The sequence below is a fragment of the Pelecanus crispus genome, chromosome 4, assembly GCF_030463565.1.
Source record: "Pelecanus crispus isolate bPelCri1 chromosome 4, bPelCri1.pri, whole genome shotgun sequence".
Lineage (NCBI taxonomy): Eukaryota > Metazoa > Chordata > Aves > Pelecaniformes > Pelecanidae > Pelecanus > Pelecanus crispus.
In genome coordinates this window covers 36,485,612-36,498,928 of record NC_134646.1, presented here as the reverse complement: position 1 = coordinate 36,498,928, position 13,317 = coordinate 36,485,612, and the positions used below count along the sequence as shown (strand labels likewise).

The window sequence follows — 13,317 nt, the reverse complement described above, 5'->3', positions numbered from 1 at the left end:
GAACAGATTGAAACTAGAGGAGTTCTTGGGCCGGCTACAGCTCAGGCCTTTACCTCCTTTGGAACCTGTACCAAACTACTGCTGGTTTCATTAAGGGGTCGACTGCATCATGGACACCTGCACACATGGGCAGGTGTCATACTGTGAATCCTAATCCCTTTACTTGTTCCTTCCCAGGCACAGCTTTCATAGAATCACAGAAAGGTTTGGGTTGGAAGGGACCTTTAAAGATCATCCAGTCCAGCCCCTCTGACATGGGCAGGGACATCTTCAACTAGATCAGGTTGCTCAAAGTCCCATCCAACCTGAGCTTGAACGCTCCCAGTGATGGGACATCCACAACTTCTCTGGGCAACCTGGTCCAATGTCTCACCACCCTCTTCCTTATGTCCAATCTAAACCTACCCTCTTTCAGTTTAAAACCATTGTCCTTTGTCCTGTCACTATAGGCCCTGGTGAAAAGTCTCTCTCCATCTTTCTTGTAAGACCTCTTTATATATTGCAAGGCCTCAATAAGGTCTCCCTGGCGCCTTCTCTTCTCCAGGCTGAACAACCCCAACTCTCTCAGCCTTTCTTCATGGGAGAGGTGCTTCAGCCCTTGGATCATTTTCATGGCCCTTGTCTGGACCCACTCCAACAGGTCCATGTCCATCTTGTGCTGGGGACCCCAGAGCTGGATGTAGTACTCCAGGTGGGGTCTCATGAGAGTGGAGTAGAGGGACAGAATCGCCTCCCTTGCCCTGGCCACACTTCTTTTGATGCAGCCCAGGATACGGCTGGCTTTCTGGGCTGCAAGCGCACATTGCTGGCTCATGCCAGCTTTTCATCCACCAGTACCCCTAAGTCCTTCTCCGCAGGGCTTTCAGGAAAGGCTGACCCAGAGTGTAGCATTTCTTACTCGATCCTACAACAAATAATGAATTTTTAAGGCCACCATGAATCCCAAATCTTAAAAAATATCACTTGTATATTTTAAAATCTTTCAGGAAGTAGAACAAGTGTTTGCCTACCAATACATTTTATAAAAGTGATGCTGTCTGTAACTTCGGTTTATGGGAAATAGAGAGAGGGGTAAAGGAATGTGTTTTGTTTGCCAGTGATGCCACAAAAGCAAATGGCTGGTGAAATATAGACTGCGGGAAGCCAGTGGTGAGCTGAACAAGTGCATACTGATGCTCTGGCCTCTTAAATGTCTTGCAAAGCTTGGACCTGACAAAGGGGATGTTATAATTAGCTTGCAAAGTCCTTCTGGGAGTTTCAAATTGAAAGAAGGCTGTGAAGCAGCAGCTATCTAGATTCAAGTGTCAGGGAAACCTTGCCGAGCTCTCTCAGCACCTGGTCAAGGCCCATGGCTTCCAAGTCATGGCACAAAGAACTGAGCTGGGCACATTTACTGGTATCTTCATTTATTACTCCACCAGTCACAGGGATTGATTTCATGCCTACCTTCTCATTACTGGCAGAAAGGTACTTAGTAGCCCTAGATCCTAATTTCTTCTGAATTCCTGTTTTCTGATTTTCTGTGCCCCCAGCGTTAGACCCGGTCAGTGCTTCTTCAGCACGTCACACGGTGCTATGCAAACACCTCCCAAAGCCCTTTCCCTGCCAAGGAAGTGAAGCAGATCTGTTTGCCAGGAGGAGGCTGGCTGGCATCAGCCACGTTTGTTACGATCCGATTTGGATGAGAGGAGGGTCCCCTTGCATTCTAACCAACCTCAGATGAGTCTGGGAGGCTAGGGGCGGCTAGACCGACCTCTCGTTTCAGGTTCGATCCCTTCGAGCGAGATTAAGACACAAACGAGGTCAGATGTCATAAGTCCACCCGTTTATTAACCACTCGGATAAGAGAGAAAAATAGTGATAGAGAAGGAAGGAAAACAAGAGAGGAAAATTAAGCAAGAGTTTGGGATAGGAAAGCACAGTCACCACCATGGATCCACGGTGTCCCGGGGTCCGTGCTTCTGGGGTCTTCGGTGGCGGGTGAATCGCACCAGTCTTCCGTCGCGAGCGATCACGCGGGGATCTGGGGTGGGGGTCTTTTATAGGCCGCGTGCCTGAGGCAACAACGTCATGCTTGTGCAGAACTCCCTCGCGCCCTGCTTGCCCAGAGCGACGGCACGTAGCCCACGCCTCCGAGCCCCGCCATGCCCGGGGTCTCACACGCCGATGGCATGCACACGCCCACAGCCGGTCGTCTGCTCCCAGCAGGCCATTACCAGGGCCTCGACGCCATCCTTATTGCCCTGCGAGCAGGCGATACCCCGCACGCTTCCCTGCAAGGTCCTGCCAGCTTCACGTGGGCAAGCTTTGAGACAAATGTCCAGCCATTTCGTCCCTCACAACGTTCACTCCGTCTCATGGGAATGCCTCGTTGCTCTCCCCATTCTCTGACCTGTGGCTGCTGCCCCACCAGCGCTGGGAGCCCCAGTGCCTGCTGTACTGGGAATTCTCCAGGGAACGCTGCTGTTGATATTTTTCCCCTCAATGGAATCTCCCTTGTGCTCACAGATTAAAGTTAAGGTGAGTGAACTGGGGATCTCTCGCTGACAGTTATTGGGGCTTTCTGACTTAAACAGCGTACCCGTAAACTGGTGTTTATATCCTCCCTAGATACCACTAAGCCAGAAGCACCTTGGTCTCATCTTCCTGCTGCTTTCCAAATCCAAACCAAAATCCTTGGTGGAATGCTCCTGCCCGCTGCCCTGCCGTTCAGATCTCCTCGTTCCACAGAAGCCTTAACGGGGCTGCTCCGGTCCCTGACACCCCCGGACTCCTCCTTCCCACCCTCAGCACTGACGGCCACCGCCTGCCCTGCCGCCCTTCGCTTCCCGCTCCGGGCTCGGCGGGACCCGGCAGCCGGGGCGGGATTCGGCGCCCGACCCCGCCCCTTCCCTGCATAGGCCCCGCCCTCTTCCCCGCCCCTTGCCCCGCCGGCCCCGCCCCGGGCCCCGCCCCTCCCCGCGCCGGAGGGGGGAGCCCCCCACGCGGCGGCCCCTAGGGGGCAGGCGCGAGCCGCTGCCCCGCCGCGGGGCGGGTCCCGCTGAGGCCGCGCCCCCGCCCGCCCCGCCCCGCCCCGGCGCCACGGATCGGGCGTCACGTCCGGGTGCCGCGCATTGGGATTGGCCGAGCGCGGGCGGAAGTGTGGGCGGGGGTTGCCGCCGTTGCCGCAGTGACGGGGGCCGGGGCGGGGGGCGGAGGAGGGTGAAAATGGCGGCGCCGCCGCCGCGTCGCTCCCAGCACCACCACCACCATCACCCGCCGCCGCCGCCCGGACCGGCCTCGCCGCCGGCCGCCGCCTCGCCGCCGCGCAGCCCCAGCCTGGCGCCGGCCGACCTTGCCCCCGCCGCGCAGCGCCACAGCCTGGCCGGCCCCGAAGGCGAGGCTCCCCCCGACGCGGAGTGGCCTCCGGCCCCGGAGTGCTCGGAGGGTGCGGGCGCCGCCGCCCCGGGCCCGCCGCCGGGCTCGGGCAGCAGCTCCAGCAGTTCCTCCTCGTCCTCCTCCTCGTCTGCGTCGTCGTCGGTCGCGTCCAGCCCGGCAGCGGAGAGTCCCGAGGCTGCGGGCCCGGGGGCGGCGAGCGGGGCCTTCCGCGAGCTGCTGGAGGCCTGCCGCAATGGGGACGTGACGCGCGTGAAGCGCCTGGTGGACACGGGCAACGTGAACGCCAAGGACATGGCGGGCCGCAAGTCCACGCCGCTCCACTTCGCCGCCGGTGGGTACCGGGGCCGGGGAGGGGCCGGTCCGGCCTCCTGTTCCCGGCGAGGGCAGTGACAGCGAGTGCGTCGGGACGGGGAGGGTGCAGCTCCCGACCTGCCTTCCCAGGAGTAGCTTGCCTGGCTCCAGGAGTGGGCCTCCAGCATCTCGGTGGGTCGGGAGGACTCCAGCGTAAGCTGAGAGGAGGAGTGTGAGCACACCTCCCCGGCAGCGTTCCGCTGCAGATTGTGGGGAGACAGCTGTTAAATCTCCTTTTTTTTCCTCATGAAATGGAAGAAGATCCTTTCTTTGGGTGAAACGAGTGGGAGAAGAGATCCTGGAGACGTAAGGGAGGCTGTATGATCTAAAAATACAGACATTTTTCTCTCTATTTGACCCATAGACGGCAAACTTGTGCACGTGTGCTTAGGAAGTGAGACACTGGAATTCAGGACAGAGTTGGCTTGAAGTTAAGGTTTTCACAAGTATCATATTAGCTCTTGAAAGTCAGGAACCCCTGTGATGCATTGATTCCTTTGATAGTAATCGAAGTAAATGCCTTGTACTTTGTAACTTTTTTTCTTCTATTTGGGCATAGCTGCTGGTTGATCTCTGCATCTCTTGGGGTCTGAGTGGGCTGGGGAAAGAGATGAAGTGCAACGACAGAGCTTGACAGAAGTTACACATGTGTCCAGGAGAAGACATGCCTCTTAGTGCAGAGAAGAGATGTCACTGTGATCAGAAATAATGTCATAAAAGCAGTTAACAGTGAGGTCCAACAGTTTACATTAGCTGGAAGTAGGTGTTACCATCTAGGAAGTATAGCTTTTATAGGTTAGCATAGTCCATAAAGAGAACATTTTGTACAGGGCATAGTCTTCCCTGGGGGTACAGAGCACGTGAAGTTCATGATGAAAGTAGAATGAGAAATCATCAGCCCTAACTCGGGACTTGCACAATTGCTAGGCCTGTGGTCAGGCTGTGGGCTTTCTGACATGTGCCACAGTATTATGGGACTAGACCTTATGTAGTAAGGGGCATAGATCTTGTCTGAGCTTTAAGTGGTGCACTAGTACACATAAGATAATTAACAAGTCTGTATTGAGTGGTCAATATTTAAATGTCGGCGTACAGCTCTAAAGCATGGTGTTGAAATTGATACTAAAAATGAACATTTTATGGCACAATGTTGCCTGGAACTCTGAATAGTGGTGTTCAGTTTATCACTCAGATCATACTCTCTGAGGCTGTATGGGTTTGTTTTCCTTTTTAAAGTACAAGTAGCATTTCACAATGCCCCTACGGAAATGGTTCAAGACCAAAAGTTCCCTTTTCATTCTTCTCTGATCCCTGAGCTCTACCAGTGTATGTAGAGTTTAAAACACAGTGAACTTCTGGTATGGAGATGGACTTGACTTTAGTGAACCCTGGAACATAATGCTGGTACAACTGCATATGTGCACATGAGGTTCTTAATGTTTTGGAAGGCTCATCTTGAGTCTCCTCTGCCTGTTTTGGAATCAGACTTAAAATTAGACCTTGCTGCTTTCCCCTTAAACTCTGAGATCTCAAGCTGTAACTTCAGTGCTAGTACAAACTCTAGTGCTGAAGCTGCGGTGGTAACTTATACTTTGAGTAGAGAAGAAATGGGTAAAACTTACTTAAGGGGATAAGGCTTTGAAAGTTGACAGTGTCAACAAGATGTGACTGTAATAGCAATGGAAGGTGCTTTCTTGTAGCATGAGGAAAACAGCAGATGAAGTTCTCGTAACTAACAAATTCATGTATCTGTTTTTCTAGATGTAAAGACTTTCCTTAGCTACAATACATACTTTATTTCAAATCACTGCACTCTGTCTGGTCCAAATGGATTTGACATGTAGTAATAGCATTAGGCAAATTTCTTATTACAGAGATCTTGGGGTCCTGCATTTTTGGAAAGGCCTGTAAGCATACTGTTTGAATGCAGCTGATCTTGGGCAGTATGTATCTGCCAGCGATGCAATGTGTTAATTTGATCTCCTCCTTTGTGGGCAAAAGGAGAAATAAAACTTGTTTGCTTATGAGCATAGGAGTGTGCTGTGTGTATGAAGCTGTGTTATGGATAAATTCTTCTAATTTTTTTCTTCATTTCCCACTTTTGGGGGTAGCCAGATTTCCCCCCCTCCTTTCCCCTGGGTACCTGACTTCTCCCTACCTCAGTCTGTTTGTCTGTTGTCCTTTTTGGCAACAATGCCAGGCAGTTAAGGTACTTTTACTGTAATAGGGAAGGACAACTTCCTTAGTTCTAGTTTCTTGTGAAAAGCACTAAGTTCAGGTTTTCTTAAGCTCTGTGAGGTTTCTAGTTTCAGAATCACCTTTATCTCCTTTCTCATGGCAGAAGGAAGATAAAAGGGGTGACTTCTGAGAGCATTCAGCATCCTTAGCGCATATGTAAGCTGGGGATAAGGCGAGAACTGAAATCTCTGGTAATCAATTATTTAAAAAGCTGGGGATAGATCTAAATCTGTTTCTAGAAGTGGAAGTCATCTGTCCATTATCCACTTCCAGATAAAATGCGCACAGCCACATCAAATTGAAGCAACAGTGTTATCCAGCTTTTCTTTATCTGCATTGTCAATTGATCTGAATGAAGGGGAATTGGTTCTTCGACTCTGTGTTGAAATGTCAGCTAGTGTGCTGAATAAATCTGACCCACTTTGGTTAACTATTAACAAGGCAGAAATTAATACTGAGGCCATATCAGGGTGATAGAGACCTCTCTTGTCAAGCAGGAAGAGTTTGAACAAAGGATCATTTTCCTTTCATCCTTCAACTGGACTGTTACCCTAGCAGAACCTCTCTTGAAATTCTGAATGCCTTTCAGGATGTGTGGTGTTCAGCTTTTCCTTTGCAAGTGATTTGAGGGATTCTTCTGTAGAGGTACACATGCTTGGAAAGAGGAAAACTCAGTAGTGTCTCAGCTGCTGTGTGGATTGCAGGGTATTTGGGTCTCTGGTACCAGTGCAGGCTTTGGATGTTGTCCAGCAGCACCCCAGAATCAGAGTAAGAAGCGGATTCTAGAGATTTGAAAGTGATTTGAGTGACTTTAAAATGCAAAAAAGAAATTAAGGGGTGGTATTAATGTATTCATAGCTTTTGCATTCATTTTTTTCAATGAAAACTAGCTTGCTTATAACTTAAAAAAAAAAATGAAAAAAGCAACTGTGCTAGGCACAAACAAAGGTAGGTTTGGCTCAAGGTTTTATACTGGTGGCCAGAAGCAGATGTCTAGGGAAGAGTTATACACTTGCCCTCTTCATATATGATACTTCTCTGAGTAGTCTTCCTGCAGTTTGTAGCTCATAAACTATTTGAGCAAGACTCAGCTTCTACGTGTTAGTAGAAGCTTATCCTGTGGTAAGGAGTTCTACTGAATAATTGGACTGTTAACCTGTACTAAAAGTAATTTGCTTCCTCTTGCATTTTCCACCCTCTTCACTGGAATATCCTGTGTTCTGCTTAATGGTTCTCTTCAAACTGCACTGAATGAGACAAACTATTTCGCTCCCTTGACTTTCCACTGCACTCCTCCTTTGTTCTAAAGATGTGTTACTTCTTTTCCTCGAGAAAGATCTTAACTGTCATTGTTGATTTCACCAGATTATGAACTTCTTTATTATATGCCCCTCACTAGTTGAAAAATTTTGTTACGCCTGTGCTGTCTGTTCTTGTCAACTGGCTTGATGATCCTGCTTTTGGTGGTGCTCTTGTCACGTTGATAAAATACCTTTTCAGCCAGCATAACCAAATGAGTTTGTTGTTCTGCATGTGAGAGGTAGATTTTTTTATTCCCCTTTGGGGAATGCTATTGACTTTTTTTTAATGGTTGGATGATTTCAGTCTATGTGATAATGTGTCACATTTTAGGTGTACTTTGCATGAGGTAGAGTGGAACTTTACTCAGCCTGCATATTTTCTGTGAATCATTGTGGTTTGCAGGGGGGGTGCCTGTATTGGTCCATTGTGTTTGAAGCAGGTTGGCAGTGATGCTTTCATGGCTTTTTTTTGTCTCATGCTCCATTTAGAGCACTCACCTACCGAGGTTGGCTTTCCAAGACTTTTCTGCTTTTAATATGCCTGGATGGGGAGGACTCCTGTGACCTTTTGTCTGAAATCCCAGCTTTTTCCTAGAGCCAGCAAGAATTTGTAGGAGCCAGCTTGGTAACACACTGGCTTCTTCCTTTCTGAAACAAGGTTTAGCCTTACAAAAGGATATATATGTATTTGCTGCTGACACCTTGATTCATATGTTTTTAGGCCTAGTCCTTGCTGGTAAATCATTAGTAATAGCACCTCTTTCAGAAATGACTAGGTGGATGGACCTGATAGAAATAAGCTGAGTCCTAGCTAATTTCTTCGTATAGCCACAGTTATAAGCTTGTCCAGTTGCACACCCATTTAATGAGAAGTTTAACTTTTTTTTTATCATGAAGTAGCCCCTCAAGTTCTTAGGCAACTCATTCTTTTAGCTTTGCAGTTCTTCTCTTTCTATTGTTTAACCCAAGGATATAGAGAGTACTAATGGTAATTGCTTAACTGTGGCTTAATGCCCACTTCTGTACTGAGGAAGAGGTAGAGGTTTCCAGAGTGGCTTTTGGAAGGTATGGAGTTGGGATCAGAGGGTGAAGTGCTCTTGGTGGTATCAGCCCCACCTCAGGCTTGGAGAAACCTGATTTAAGGTGACTTGTTAGAACATCAGTGATATTCCTTGTTTTCTCTCTGCTTGGGTCTATAGTAATGGCAAAAAGCTGTTTGGGGAAAGTTGTTTTCTGTAAGCATGCTTTTGATATTACTAGTAATAACTGTTGGAAGTCAAATCTTTTTATGAAGGCTAACATATGTAACTATTCTTTGGAAAATTTCTGGAGTACACAGCTTTAATCCTGAAGGCAAAGGGATCTCACCTAGGTTGGAAAATAGTCAGTGGTCAGGGTTTAAGAAGAGTTGATTTGTCAACTAACAAGCTGTTAATCATAAAAATGCAAGCTGCTTCAACATGTGTGAGATAAGCAACTGAGGAGGCAGAAATAATATAACTAGCCACTGAGTGTTCCTTGAGGGAGAGCCAGAAAACAGTAAGAAGTGGTTGGTAACTGACTGCACGCTTCCACTTTGTGCAGACACCCGAATTGACTACTCTACCTGTGGTGCAATATATAAGTTAGCTTAAATTGCCCTGCAAAGCCTTGCTTGAGATACCATTCTTAAACTACTCTGACTCGTTTTGTTGCAGTTGTCTGATACATCCTTGCCACAGATGTCTGGCTTTACTCAGTTGTTTGTAAAGCTAAGTCACTGATTAATTCTGCCCTGTGCCACTTAAAGCAGGGGTAATAACAATTTTCAGCTGGAATCACACAGATAGAATGAAGAGTGCAGATTGTATAGTCAATTAGGAAACATCCTGGCAGCCTTACAGGCTCAGAGCCTGCAAAACACAGACTTTTTCGTGTAAAAAGATGAATTGATAAATTACTGGCCTTGACTTTGGAATTCTTTCTTTTATGTTTTTGTAGCATTTGTAGTACATGACCTTTGTTAGTGTCACAAGTGTATTACTTCGTAGGAAGTTTCAGCTTGCTTTCTTTGTGACTGGTAACTTGTTCTCTTGAATGGTCTTGCAATACTTTGTGCAATGTATTGTATCTCCTTCCCATTTAAAATCCTTTCAAGGAATTTACAAGATGATATAAATGCAAAATTTCTGACCTTCTGTAATACTGAACCAGGTGCCCTTTTTTTAGCTTGAAGGCTCTTCAGTTTGCTTAGTTAAATCACTCAGTTTAATTGTGTTCTGCCTAGTGAAGTGAGAGAAGTGCTGGTGGCTTTTGGAAGACCTGTCTTGGGGGAAAAAAATCTGGTCCCAGAATGTGCAGTACTAAAGCAGAGACGTACAATGACTTAGCTTGAACTTCTTCTACACTTTGCTTACAGTTTAAAACCATTCTCAAAAGCTTGTATGTCTCTAAGGCGTGTGCTTCTCCACTTCAAGGGCTTGTATTCTCATATGAGCTATGTTTAGTGCTTTGACAAGTGGGATTACATTTAGTAAGAGCATCTTTCCTGCTTTGCTGAAGATCACAGTAATACCTGCAGGTGTGCTTAACCTGTGATTATACACTTTTGTAATATTTAACTCCTTTTGGAGTCAATGTGCAGGTGAAAGGAGGAGGAAGAGTGCCTAGTGAGGGTTAGAAGTCTTCCGTGTGGTAAGCTAAACTGCACATAACAGCAGCTTTGCAGAGGTTGGAATTGGCATTTGGAGGAGTTCATGCTATGTTGTCATCAAGTGACATTAATTGGGCAGCAGGTGAAATAGTACAGCTGTACTTAAACTGGTCAAACTTACTATTTGACATATTGTACTCACTGGGGAAAGCATTCTTCCAATTCTAGTGGGAAATCCATGTATTTATTTTGTTGGTTTTTTACCAAACTTTCTGAAAATGAGTCTTGAAATAGGGTGATAAATTATGTGGATTCTGGGAGTATTAGTAATTAAGTGTCTGTGAACCATTACCATGTGAAAGCTTGTGACTAACTGAATGCAGGTTTAACATGGAAGCTCTAACGGGAGCATGTAACAGAGGGTATCAACTGGTGCTCCTGTTGCTTTCTTTGCATTGATTCTTTCATCAGTCATTCAACCTGCTCACCCTGTTGCCTCTTGTTACTTAGGTTCAATGCCATGAGAAGAGATGGGACAGGAGAAGCTTGTGGGCTGGGAGTGGGATGCGAAGGGAGAGTAGAACAGGTCTTGACAGCCGTAGTAAGCATTTGGTGGTGTGTCTGTGTGCTGTCTTGTTTGATGGCATTTAAAAGTTTTATTTAGCTTAATTTTCAAGCTGCCAGTTTACTACCTAAAGCCTTTTTTTCTCACTTTCAGCCTAAAGTGACAAGTATAAACTGGGAAAAAGGCAAGAATACAGCATTGGCAAAGAACTAGTTAAGTGGTGTTTTCTCTGAATTGTCTGCCTGTCTTGATTTATGTAAAGCTATCATAGCTATGTCCATCTCCTGGCTTTTGCCAAGCCTTAGTCTTCAGTTGTTTCTGTGAGATGACTGGAGAAATGAAGAGCCTGTCAGTCGCACTGAATTTTTGCCTTTGGTTTGACTGGTGAGTGTTTCACCCTTAAATTTCAGATGTTCTCTTGCTACTGCCTTTTTATAATGGGTTTATTGCTTCCTTTCTCTTCTGGACAATATGTTTTCTGAGGTACTGCAACTTGCCTGAAACTTCTAAATTGTGTAAAGAAGCTAAAATGCAGGCAAATCTTGTGTGAAATAGCCCAAGCTAATAAGGGACCCTGCCCATAAATGTGGTTTGGAAGCTGGCAGGTGAATCTCATCAAAACAAGCTTGCATGGTAGGCCTTTAAATGTGACTCTCCTCCATAGTTATCCTGGGTTTGGATGTTTTCTGTAGGAACCTTCTATTTTGGGATCTTTGATTACAGGCCCTTTCTTGGGAACTCTTCCTTAGACTTTGTAAATTAAACTTGCACTGGAAATATGCAAGAATAGGATTTTTAAAGTCATCTTAAATGACATCACATCAGTTTCTTCAGTTTAAACTGAATTATATGTGCTTCATCTGTCACAAGTGGCTTGGCATGTGTCTTGTTTTTTACAAAAGGTGACCTCAACACTGCAGGAGTTTTCAGTAATTACAGCTGCTTTGTCAGATTGGGTTGTGTGATCATTTTAAAGACTTTGTGGCAGTTTGTCAATTCAAGTTTTTACAGGTTTGCCTGTGGTGGTGGGGGCAGGGGGGAGCTATTCCTGTAGTTAGTTACTTTTTCTCTGAAAGATGGGTGGTGTGGTGGGATAAAATCACAGTAACCTTTACTGTGCTTTTTGAGGACTGAACAGAAGAGCTAATTCACCAAAAACTAAAGTGTTTGTTGCTGGCATTTCCAAAGATACCTTTATCAATGACCCCATGTCCAGCAGTACCTTGAAGAAGTATGTCTGTAGTCCTGAAAAATCACAACACTGAACAATTTGAAAAGGATTCTGGGTTTTCAGGCACTGTCAGGTTGTTTTTCCTTGAGAGACAAGAACACGTAAAGCAAATGCTCATGCAGTTTCAGCACTGTTTTTAGTAGTTCAGTCTATCAAAACTAAAGGCTAATAAAATCCGTTGATCTGCTATTTAGTTGAAAGCATTCTTTTCTAATTCTTGTCTTGCTCAATTTTCCTTTGCCAGTCAAATGAACAATATAAACATGGGAACCTTGAAGGCTTGCTTCTTGGTATTTATGCCCCAGGCCTGTTAGCTTTGCTGTGGGACCACATACCCTTTCTTTGCTGTTGTACCCATTTAAGCTGTCATTTTCTATTTGAACACTTACAGGTGATGTTCCTTGATGGTTTTCTAACAGAAACAAACAAACAAATCAGTTTTCCTGCTAGAAGCTGCAGTGATTTACGGTAGCAATGGCCTTGCTGACAGTTCAGTTAAGAAAAATGTGTCTTCTGGTAGCAGTTTTGTTGTGATAAATAAGTATCACTTTTAATAATACCAGGTTTGATTTGCATGCTTCCATTTCTGTAGTGTAATTTCTAATGTGAAGTGATTGGTAGATAATGTACCAGGAAGCTTTGACTCATCTGCAGTGATGGACTAAAATTGGATTGCTGAGTGGGGTGCCAGCCTGGTTGTGGGCCCCTCCCTGCAGCTGGTATGGCTCAGCAGCTTGTGGAGCAGCTGCTGAACTGCTGTTTAGCCCCGTGTATTAAAGAAAACCCACTTTGGTATCTGCTCAGTGTGCTAACTTGTAATTTGTAGTGGTCCAGAATCTGTGCTGCAAGCAGCTGAGGGCTCTGTACAGTGGGGATGGGGGAATCCCTACAGCTATCCAAAAGTACCCAGGCTGTACTTGTTACCTGGAGCCCTTGAGCTGCATTACCATACAGGATTAACCGAGGTGTGAACTGCTAGTCTGTACTAGATGTGAGCATCTGTGTGCGTATCCATGGTGGCTTCCACAGACCGTTCTTCCACCTGCTTGCTCGTCTCATATAAGCATACTTATTTAGGCAGAAATAAAGATATTGTTAAACTGTCATCAAAACTCTCGAATTGTGATAAGCTTCGGTAAGGGGGCTTTTTGTTTTGGTCCTGCCTGCCTTAACCATAGTATTAGTCAGCTTCTAGAAAACTTCTGTCCTTCAAGAAAGGCTTTTGAAGGACTCTGTGCTTCACTGAGGAGACAGTGTAAATTCCTGCAGAATGGCTAGCCTGCAGCTTGACTAAAAGCTGGATGTCTAGTTATAACATTAGCCTTAACTGGATAAGCTAGTGAGGATGCAAAGCTGCTAGATCTGGCTTAGAGATCTCACCATATGGACTGTGAGGGGAAAAGCATGTTAATTCTGCACCGTAAGTCTGCATAGCTGTAACTAGTGCAATACTCTAGCAAAAAGGGGGCTTAATTAATTGAACTGGAGGCCCTACCCAGGGACTGCAGCTCTGGGGTAAAATGTTCTGATTTGAGAAGTCTTTATGTGTGAGTTGTTGCCTGCTACAGAGGGTGCTGACTTTTGAGAATCGTTTCTGTCACTGAGCAGCATTTTGCTGTGG

At 46.1% G+C, this 13,317-nt stretch overlaps 1 protein-coding gene across 1 annotated transcript in view; it reads left to right on the top strand.

Moving 5' to 3' along the window:
* The first annotated feature begins 3,207 nt into the window (after positions 1 to 3,207).
* Positions 3,208 to 13,317, top strand: part of TNKS (tankyrase) — a 147,599-nt gene continuing 137,489 nt past the window's right edge. The window contains exon 1 of the mRNA XM_075708749.1: positions 3,208 to 3,709. Coding sequence (XP_075564864.1) covers positions 3,208 to 3,709 — 502 coding nt within the window. The remainder of the gene's footprint in view (positions 3,710 to 13,317) is intronic.